General features: G+C 43.8%; 1 protein-coding gene across 2 annotated transcripts in view; it reads left to right on the forward strand.

The window, feature by feature from the left end:
- Positions 1-10,084, forward strand: part of EFEMP1 (EGF-like fibulin extracellular matrix protein 1) — a 45,196-nt gene extending 35,112 nt beyond the window's left edge. For both annotated transcript variants that reach the window (XM_088160768.1, XM_014895121.2), the window contains exons 6-11: positions 1,212-1,331; positions 3,552-3,671; positions 5,063-5,182; positions 6,578-6,701; positions 6,856-7,051; positions 8,857-10,084. In XM_088160768.1, the coding sequence (XP_088016894.1) occupies positions 1,212-1,331; positions 3,552-3,671; positions 5,063-5,182; positions 6,578-6,701; positions 6,856-7,051; positions 8,857-9,015 (839 nt within the window). In that variant the 3' untranslated portion in view covers positions 9,016-10,084. The remainder of the gene's footprint in view (positions 1-1,211; positions 1,332-3,551; positions 3,672-5,062; positions 5,183-6,577; positions 6,702-6,855; positions 7,052-8,856) is intronic.
- Positions 10,085-11,172: the final 1,088 nt, after the last annotated feature.

Consider the following 11,172-nt stretch of genomic DNA (forward strand, 5'->3'; position numbering starts at 1 on the left):
AATTTTCCACCATAAGCCTTTTCATTCAGAATCGTCCAAAACACTAAGTTCAGCCCTAAATTTGACAAAGAAAGGGTTAACTTCTAAAGATTATTTTTTTCACTTGATATTAAAACAAACACTTTCCTCATTATAAAAAAAAAAAGTCTTGGCCTCTTTTTAAACACATCTATGGTGGAAACAGCTGGAGGTAGGAAACTCAAGATCTGGCATGGATGTGGGAAGTGCCTTTCTTTGTTCCAGTGAATGCTGGTGTGATTTGTGTGAGTGTTGATCCTTTGAAATGTCCCATTGTGTACAAGCCTGGAGCACGGCCGTGGATTTCTTCACCAAGCTCCAGCAGGCCACGGCTCAAGGCAGCCCCTGCACACACACACACACCATAATGGAAAAATAAAACATGTTTTCCAGGCAAAACCAGAGCCACTGTGTCCTCCAGAATGCAGGGAAGCCTTTTAAACTGCAGAGGGGTAAGGGAACGGGGTGGTGCAGGTTTTGTGTGGCTGGCAGGTGAAAGCCCTGCTCTGATGCACAGCAGGAATGCTGACCCGTGGGAAGGCAGACTGCTCCACCTCACAAGCAGGGCTGGCCTGCAAGGAGAGGCTGCAGAAGGCTCTCAGTGCCCAGGATGCACAGACTGGTGTGTGGTACCCAGGACAGCACCAGGGGAACGGGAAACCCTTGGGGAGCAAGGCAGGGTCTGGGAGTCCCTGTGGAAACACAACCACCTGTGTCCTTTTCAGGCCCATTAATTCTCTATCCTTGCCATTCCCCTAGACGTGCACAGAAAATCTGGACTGTTCCTAATGGAACTGAAAAGATTTAGGTCTGCATGCGAGTTTTTGGGAAAATGAACTCTAAGCCACATTGGCTGTGTTGGTCAGCACCGTGTCTGATCCTGAGGGATTGGGGAAAGCTGAACAAAACCCTAAGTTTTACCTGCACAAAATAAACCAGACCAAGCACTGCTGCAGGGCTGACTCAATAAAATGAAGTTGGAAGGAGCAGTGACGACAGGGAGCATAAAATTGTCGCATATTGTTGCAAAACACAGGAAAAGTTAAAGTGTATCCTGCAATACCCATGGAAGCAGCTCACATAAGCTTTCCTCGTGCTTTTAATCAAGCATAATTAGCATTGCCGGGGCAGGAGGGAGCCCAGGGAAGCGCTGCGCTGCCGTGGGAACTAACGGGTGTTTCTTGGTGCCGCAGACATCGACGAGTGCACCCTGCCCCCGTACTGCCACCACCGCTGCGTGAACACCCCCGGCTCCTACTACTGCCAGTGCAACGCTGGCTTCCAGCTGGCATCCAACAACCACACGTGCGTGGGTAAGGAAGGGCCCGCGGCCACCCCGGACACACGGACACACCGCTGCCCTGAGCGACCGGCAACAAAATCAGCCACGACACAGCACGGCCAGGCTCCTCTGGCACTGAGCACACGCAGTTACAGGAGGGCTGCACAAACACCTGCTGCTCTATTCCAAGGAACAGCCAAAGCCTTAGATTCAGTGTTTCATCCTAGACTTCATTATTCTTGCAGTTCTGCTTTATTATTACAAGCTATTCTATGTATTATTATGCTTTCCTGGTATTATTCCCAGGTGACATGACAAAAGCCAGAACTCATCATAGACTGTATCAATATTACACCTCTGCAGTTAAGGGTAATTAGCCTCAGCACATGCTCAAGAAAGTCTTTAGGTCACATTTGAATTTCTAAAAAAAAGCTTAAAATTGATACAAGGGACACTATGAGTGACCTTTCAGTTGTGGTATTGCCCTTAGAAATAAAGCACTAAGGGAAGCTGCACAGTAAAGCTTTAAGACTGATGTCAAGTTTGAAATCATAACATCTGTTCTAGAAGGATGAAAGCAATAACAAATAATTTAAAATTATGTATTAATAATAAATTATAGCAATAATTACTCTATAACAGTAATAATAAAATGTAAACTGTCTGCAGAAGCACAGAGAGAACAGCTATAAAATCAGGCAGTGATGGAGATGGTCAGTTCTTTATAGATGTAATTTGTGTATATAAAATCTGTATTGTATACATAGAAAAATCAGGCTGGATTTTCCAGCTTGCACCATCCCTTCCAAGCATTGCCAAACCTCCTCAGCACCCTGGCACACTGCACAGCTCTGAACTGAGGCAGGAATTGCTTTGCTCTCACCAAATCATGGGATTTTAAAATTGCCCATGGACACAACAGAACCACGTGACAAAAGTCACTTATTTGTCCCTTCCCATGGCTCAGTGGAAGGTGGATGCTTTCAGCACTTCACCAAACATCCCTTCCCTGGCTTTCCAGCCTCATCATGCACCACATTTCTACCAGGTGAAGGGCAGGAAAGCTTAAGGAGAAGATTTAGAAATGAATGGTTGCTGCATTAAGACAAACCTCTCACATCTGCCACAGCAACACTTGACAGCTGTAGCCATTACATTTATGTCACAACTCCTGCCTGTATTGAAAATGGGTCAATATTTCTTGGAAAATGAACAGCACTGGGGCTTTGGCCACCTAATTTATTCCTCCTGGTAGTATTGGAGGAGGAATGATGTACATCCTTTGCAATGTTGCCAGAAATGAACTCAGAGGAAGAAAAAGACTTTGTGATGAGTTTTCCCCTATTATCATTCATTTTCAGGACTAGGAGGTTCATTATGCAGAGAATTCATATCCTCTTCATTGATTTCATTTTTCTGAGGGCCTCATCTTTGTCAGTTTTTAGGTGTATCTGTAAATTTACAGCGTTGCTGACATTTATAAGCCATGAGCTCAAAGTGTTCTTCCCAAGCACAGCTCTCTACTCATGGAGATATCTGATAAACACAAACATGAATGGAAAACATGCAGGAGGGAAATACAAGGGAAAGCACTAAAATCTACACACTGACAGGAGCAGCAGTTAATCAACAGTCTGTGCCAAACAAGGGCTATAGATTCCAGAGGTGATTAGATTTATATAAACTTCCCATTAAAAATTGCTTCTCTTCTCATACCAGCATCCTCAAAATGTTCTTGGGATGGGCAACAGCATGGAAAATGTAGCACAGAAAAATACCTTCCCCCAATATGGTCTAGGCCTAAGAGCTCTGCAGAACTCTACTGGCCTCAAAGGCTCATGTTATAATTGCAATGGAATTTAAAAGAACAAATTTTCAGAGTAATAAATAGCTCAAATAAATCTTAACCACTGCATGCTGAGAGGTCTTATCAGTATGTGTTCCTTATATCAATTATTTATAGAGACTTGGCATTTCATACCTGAAAAAAAAGGAGCTGGAATGTGGAGTTTAATAGCCACATTAAACATTTTTGGGGGAATTCATCACGCATTAGAATAACTCTCATTCCTGGAAAAATACTGGTTTTTACATGGAATGTAAAGCACAGCTCTAACTTTGCTCCAGTGACTGCAGCTCTACATTGACAGAGCCAACTGAGCTTCTGCTGAGCAACAGGCCCAGCCTAAGGACTAATCCACCAAGCCTAATTACCACCTACACAAGATAAATATCTAATTTTTCCTTTCAGACATCAACGAATGTGATGCCAACAACCCATGTGCACAGCAGTGCTACAATATCCTGGGTTCTTTCATCTGCCAGTGTAATCCAGGCTTTGAGCTAAGCAGTGACAGAATCAACTGTGAAGGTGAGACTTCTTTTTTTTGTCTTGGAAAAGCAAATTATTTTTTTGTTTTTGTTTCCCTAGAAGTCTTCCTGTGAAGTAAAGGACAGAATTGAAGTGGAGGCACTCTGTGGGTAGAGTTTGTAGCCAGAAGCCTTAAGATATTTATTTTTTTATGGTACAAAGGGGGCTAATTCACACCTGAGTAGGTGCTTTCAGGTACAGGTAGGAATGGGTTTCTCTATAGCAAGTACAAAACAGGACAGAGATCGCTGCACTTCAGAGCCCAAGTGGGAAGAAAGAGCTTTCTGAACCCTGATTGCACAAACTCCCCGGAGTTGTGGGTGGTCTAACGCTGACGACCATGAAATGAATTGGAAAGGAATGCACACCAAAAACAAGGGCAATGCTGTGTGTTGTTCTGCTCCTCCGAAAACAAAACCTCCAAGTCCTGATTTTAAGGGAGTGACAAGTGTGCTTTTGAGGTGCTTTGCAGCCCGTGTACACAAACAGCATGTCTCCCGATAATGGTACAGTCAACACTTTATTTCCTCTGCCAGAGGCTCCACAGGGGTGCCCTAATCTCCTTTTGGACACATGATGAGCTCACCCTTAGAGCCCACATCCTTTCTACCAGCCTTGGAGCCAGAGAGGTCCCTGCTTCAGCACTGCCCTGCCCAAGGAGCTGCAAGAGCTGTTACAGATGCTCCCTCTGCCCAGCCAAGCTGCTTAAGCTAATCCTATTTGAACAGAGCAGGGAACAGCAAGTATGCAGCAGCCCCTAAGGACATCCCTGAGCCCAGCCCAAGAGCTGGGCTCAGCTCAGAGCTACGAGGAGGGAGCTCTGTGCCTCTGTGCTTGCCAAGCCAAGCCTTCCTCTTCATGGTTTAAATCCATCTCCTGTTGGTGACATACACTGTTCAGCTCTGTCTCACACCAGGCTTCCCTCACAGGGACTGATGGATAGACAAGAATAAAAAAGCAGGAGAATGGTATCCACTGATTATTATTAGAAGGCAAAAAAAGACCTTTCCCACTTTCCCAGAGAGCTACTCCACGAGTGTAGGGCACAAGTACAAAGGCAACATTTTTGCCTTACTAACTAACCTCACAGCTGTGGGTTTTTTCCTCAAAGTCATCACATTTTGGGATACTGCAAGTACACAATTTCAAGAGTTATTTTCCCAAACCTGTTCTGAAGTCTAGTTTAGCTTCTGCTTCCTCAAATCCAAAATTATTTTGGAGGATTACTGACAAAACCCCAGCAGAGCTCACCCTTCCACTCTCAAGGTGTTAAGCAGCACATCTCAGCTTTTGGATAAATCTGTTTAGATTTATTTTTTCCCCCAAGCATTTAGCTATTGTGTTTAGTTCTGTACAAGGCCAGTAACACGAAGCTCCTTTGCTGTCTGCAGACACTGACGAATGCAGAACCTCAAGTTACATCTGTCAGTACCAGTGTGTCAACGAGCCAGGGAAGTTCTCCTGTGTGTGCCCCGAAGGATACCAGGTAGTTGGAGGCAGGACATGCCAAGGTAGGTGCCCTCCCCTTGGCAGGCTCGGCCCTGCATTATTTACACCACTTCAGGCAAGCTAAATGCTTGTATTGCATGACAGGATTACTGTGCTGATAGCAGCAGATATGTTGATAGAGCACTTAATGATACATTAAATATCCTCTCATCTCATTTGAATCCTTCAGCTCAAACCCCACAAGTCCTTTGGGTTCCTAGGACAAAATTTCAGCAGGTAAAACTTGTCTTGGATGTCAAGGTGGTGGCTCTAAATTTGAGATAAACGTCCCTGAATAAATCTAGGTCATTTTTTACAGACATGAAACATGGCTTTATATCATGTTTCTTTTCAGAGAGATTCCTAAATCCAGTCACAGTAGAAATTCAAGATATATCTCTTCTGATAACAAGAGGAAAAAAATGCAAGCCTTCAGCAGCTTAGATAATTCATGTGTAGGAAAATAAATGTTCTGGCCAGGTGCCACCAAATGCCAGGATTTTCAAGTTTGTGTTTTTTCTCTGCATCTTATTAGAGAATATTGCAGAACAACATATTAAATGCAAGAACTATTGCTTCTGTAATGCAGAACCTCATTTAACAGTGTGTGTTTTTAGAAATCAAGAGATGTGATGTTTAGAGCAGAAAACATGAGAAAATAACTCTTCTTTATCAGTATTTTATCTTACAAAATCCTGATTAACTTCTTTCCTTTCTGAAGAGCAGCAGCTGACACTGAGCATTGCAGGATAGTTGATTTAAGCATCTAAAAACCTGTTTGTGCCTTCCAAGAGATGGATGGCATTTGGATAAAGCCTTTCTGTGCCTGTGTGAAAGTTAGGAGACCCTGTGGGTAGACAGTGAGGCTCTGGCACTGACAGGAAATACAGCATTAATACAGTGCAAGGCTCACAGTGCCCACCTCCCTTCAGGGGTCTTTGCCCAGGCAAAAGAAGCTCTACTTTGCACAATAAATGAGCTTTCACTATTCCTTCTAAAGCTATTTTAGTGAAAATGTAGCCATTAATGAAGCACTGGAGACCATGAAAGCCAGGTTATAACAACTGAGAAGCTGCAAAAGGCAGGTAATCACAATTCTTCCTTGAGACCTTTTTCCTCTGTCTCCAGGACACCTTCTGCTGTAAAATCATTCTTTGCTAATTATAAACCTGACAGCATTTCCACAGTTGCATTATATATGATTAATGTGCATGTCCAGTCAGCTAAAAACGTTCAGTCTTGCTTAACACCCAACAAGCAAATTTATTCCACTTGTGCAGAGAGAAACCCTTTAGAACTGGGTCCCAGAAAACAAGACAAGGACATGGAAAGATGATGGGTTTCAACAGACAACCGAGTTTTTTGGTAGCAAGCCCATTTCCATCTGCTTTGACACAGTCCCTCCTCCTTTCTCCTAGACATAAACGAGTGTGAGACCACTAATGAATGCAGAGAGGACGAAATCTGCTGGAATTACCACGGAGGGTTCCGTTGTTACCCCAGAAATCCTTGTCAAGAGCCCTACGTCCTTACCTCGGAGAAGTAAGGGGAAAATTCCACCGTGTGTTTTTGGGCTCACGCTCAAGAGGGGCTATGCTGGAATGAAGCAGGCAATGGTGTTGTAACGGTGTTGTAACAATGTTGTAACGGTGTTGTAACGGCTTTCCCTGTGCTCCTCCCCCTGTTTGTGTGGCAGCCGCTGCGTGTGCCCGGTGTCCAACGCCATTTGCCGGGAGCTGCCCTACTCCGTGGTGTACAAGTACATGAGCATCCGCTCCGACAGGACCGTGCCCTCCGACATCTTCCAGATCCAGGCCACCACCATCTACCCCAATACCATCAACACCTTCAGGATCAAGTCTGGCAATGAGAATGGAGAGTTCTACCTGAGGGTGAGTACTGGGGCACTCAGACCCTGCATTGTGGCAGCCCCAAATGTCACCATAAGGCTTCCACAATACCCCAAAGCTCAGCAGATTTTTGGTGCTTCCTTACTAAGTGTGCTCAGTTTCCAGTTTTTAACAAGGCCTACCAGAAAACCTTAAACTGTGACTCCAGCTGTTTCTTTCGACTCAGCAATATTTAGCAATCCTGGAACACCCATGTCAGATTGACACAAAATAACTTCCTGCCTTCCCCTCTCTGTACCAACACCTCTGATCAATTCGGGACACAATTATGGAAAGACTCTTTGTACAATTGCCTTAATTACATTTCTCATTTTGCAAAAGAAGAAATCAATACCAGCATTCTAGAAATCTGTGCCCCAGCCCAACTTACAGTGGTTTTATGTTGAGACATAATTAAACTTTATTTCCCAGAGTAAAACCCAAGGAAGTTCAAAATGCTCGTGATAGCAGTATTTCCTGTTAGTGGGATACATGCAAGTAGATACACGTGAATGGGAGTGTCCAGAACATTTGCTTTTAAGGGTTTTTTAGAGAAGAAATCTCATTTTCTCAAACCCCTATAACATTTACAAATTCCTGGGAATTCCTTTTTCCTTCATATGTGGCTTTACGCTCAGTAAAACAGATTCAGCACAAAAATCTTCTATCAGAAATACAGTACTTGAGATAGTTGATTTAAGCATCTAAAAACCTGTACAGTAATTGGTAGGTTTTAATGTTTAATTATTTTCTTCAAATTAATCTCCTTCCATCAAAGGAAATGAAAGGCTTTTGATAGTACATCCAACAAGTGTACCCAGCTATGGTATTGCCATTTACACCATGTTTACTCAAAGTGGGAACAGGGAACTACTCATCCATTTATCATTTGTTGTGACATATATTCAGGAGAAAGCATTGGATTACAGGTTACACATCAGAACCCCCTAACTACCCCCAAAATACAAACAGCTATTTGCTTAAAATAAAATCAAGACCGCTGCAGGTCCCACTTGGGTTAGACTCCAGTGTCAGAGTGACCCTTGGAGTAACAATTCCCAGGTGCTGTTGCCACTGAACAAGAACTCACAGGCCTTAAATAAGGAATCACCTGTTTATTCCTGCCAGGGGACTGTGGTAAACAAAAGCTTACTTGGAAGTTATTCCTGCTGTTGTAGTAAATGCTGAGCTGGCTCCTGGATGCAGCAGATGGATTGGATTCATCTGTGCACCCAACTCACTCGACAGAGGGAGAAAATATTTGTAGTAGGCAAAGGGAGAGATGGAGTTGACCCTTCTATCATCATCTGCAAAAGACAAGGCTGTGTGACAAACCAGCAGCATCACCCCAGAGTGAGAAAAGAGCTTTGAAGCAGGACAAGATGGGGATAGCAACAGGCACACAGCAGTAACAACAAGTCCCAGCACTTACAAGGACAGCACAACTTCTGGAATATGAGCCACAAGACAGAGCTTTGAGTTTCCCTCCACTGACCAAGCTGCCTCACTGCTAAAGACATTAGGGCTCTTGCTTTACTAATTCTCTCTCTATTCGAAAAGCTGGTAGATGGGGTTAAAACAACGACCATCCTGGGATAGATTACCACTTCCCACATGCTCCGGGGGAGTCAGCAAAAGCACGAACAGATTTTGCAGAGCAGGTTATTCCTCTGGGCACAACCAGGTGTGAGATTAGTCATGGCCCTTTGGAGGTGTGAAAATCCCCCTGGCCGGGGGCTGGGACGGAGCGGTGACACGGCAGCACGGGCTGCGCTGAGCGGGGATTTGTTGTCCCGTTGTCGTTGCAGCAAACGAGCGCCGTGAGCGCGATGCTGGTGCTGGTGAAGTCGCTGTCGGGCCCCCGGGAGCACATCGTGGACCTGGAGATGCTGACGGTGAACAGCCTGAACTACCGCACGAGCTCGGTGCTGAGGCTAACCATCATCGTGGGCCCCTACGCCTTCTAGTGTCTGCAAAAACCTCCCGCTGGCACTCGCAGCAGCCAAAGAATAGTACCGGAAAGAAAGCACTTACTATTTTTATTTATAGATTTTGCTCTCTTTTTTTAAAGATTTTGGTTAGTAAGTTGATATCTCTTATTCACACGTTACACCTGTAATTCCCAATTACATAGTATTACATAGTTCCATAGTATAACATGGGCATTGTCACTTTCTGTATAAAGATTTAAATCTTTTTTTATTACCTTCCTTGGACTAGATACATACTATGCTTTTATATGAGAACTGTATGTTCATACTATCCTGTAAAACTTCACACACCCTTCCTAGCCAAATAGGTCATGCAATTTAAAAGTGATCTTCTGTTTTGTTTTATTTGAAATTCTAATGCAGCTACACTGAATCTCAAAAAAGAAAAAAATTATGTAGTACGAATGATACACAAAGTAACGGTTATCTGATAAGCTAAAATATATTTCTTATTTTTAACTACTTTGTAACAAAAGGTAACAGTAAATAAAAATCTATTTCTGTAGACATTTATGTGCTATCACAGTTGGTTTTTCTAATCTGGGTTGGAGGTAAAGTGGCATTGTGAGAAATGCTTTGCATCAGATTTTTGTATGCAGATTGTGTTAACCATACCATGGAATAACATTATGCTCTCTCCAAGAAAAATAGACCATAGGAAGAAATGTCTCCAACAAAGAAAGAAATTCCAAATGGGAAATCACCACGCAGGGCACAAATGTCCATAAGAACACTGTTGGTAGTTACTGCTCACAGGGATGCAGCATTTTCAGACTGAAGTTAACATACTATTTTTCCAGAAATATTATGTTGTATACTAAGAATTGAGTGCATTTTCTTATTAAATTATATCATTTTCAGGCACTCGGTCCTGTTCTTGCTCTTACAACTCAGATGTATCATGTACAGTGTTCATAAAATTTATTTCTAATTCAAGAACTAATAACATCTTTTGTAATATGTAAAATCTTATTTCTTGTTTAAAACGTAGTAGTTAATCCTCTGATGTACAAAATTTTTAATAAAGATCTCTTCCCATATTGTATTGGGTCTATTCTGAGGCCGTGTGTTACTGCTGCTGTTATGGTCACGTACTGTGGGAGTTGGCAAAGTCTGAACAGTCAGAGGGATCCAGATCTCAGCCCGTACAGGATGAGTTCTTGGAAGACTGAAAACACAATTCCTTTGTAGAAGGACAAGTCTGCTGCCTACTGAGATTTAGCTTTACTGACAGCAAAAGTTCACTCCAGAACAAAACTTAGAACAGGCCACAACCACTGTGGTCGAGGGCAAGACATCCCCCTGCTTGGGCAGACTGCAGAGCAGGACCCCATTATCCAACGATCATTCCTTCAGGAAGTCATTTGTGGCTTTAAACAAACACTGCATCTGCCAAAAGGCTGGGAGCACGTGGCTGCAGCACAGGCCAGAAATCCGTGCCGGTGCTGGGTCACGTTCTCATTGCCTGGGGCCACAGCACTGGGGTGAGACCCCTGGCATCCCTCATTCCTCCCGGCACCCCTGGCTCACCAGGACTAATCCAGCTGCTCCATAGTGGGCTTTAACTGGGGCTTGCCATGGAGAAAAGTCTCTGCTACAGAGGTTTGGCTTGTAGGGAGCACCTTCCTCCCCATTCATCCACTCAATCTGAAATGCAACTCCTCATTTCACACAAGCACCAAGCAAGGTGCCTCCATCTCCTGCTCTTCCATGCAACTCCCGTGGCAAACAGCACATGCTCACCTCTACACATCCTTCAGTTAACCTTTTCTCTCAGTGTAGGCTCTGCTGCTGCTCAGGCACCCCCCTCCACCCCCAACACTCTTCTTTTACACCAACTTAACTTCCAAATTATGCAATTGAGCATTGCCCGCTCCAGAAAAATCAGTTTTGGTGCTTTTAAGTTTAAAATAGGCAGCTCTCTCTTGAGAGGTGCCCAGTGGCTTTGCCTCCTTAACACTCCAGACTTGAAGGGCACCAGGCTGACCCCTGGAGCAAATTAAGAAACCACAAATCATCCCCGAAGTCTCCAGGCTGCCAGGCTCAGCCCCAAGGATTTACTCTACCAGCTTTTCTATCAGTTTCACCATCAACCCTTTTAAGCCTTCCTTTTAAATCTCTGCTCATCTGCCA

Source organism: Sturnus vulgaris, chromosome 3 (genome assembly GCF_052056855.1).
Source record: "Sturnus vulgaris isolate bStuVul1 chromosome 3, bStuVul1.hap1, whole genome shotgun sequence".
In the NCBI taxonomy this organism is placed as follows: Eukaryota; Metazoa; Chordata; class Aves; order Passeriformes; family Sturnidae; genus Sturnus; species Sturnus vulgaris.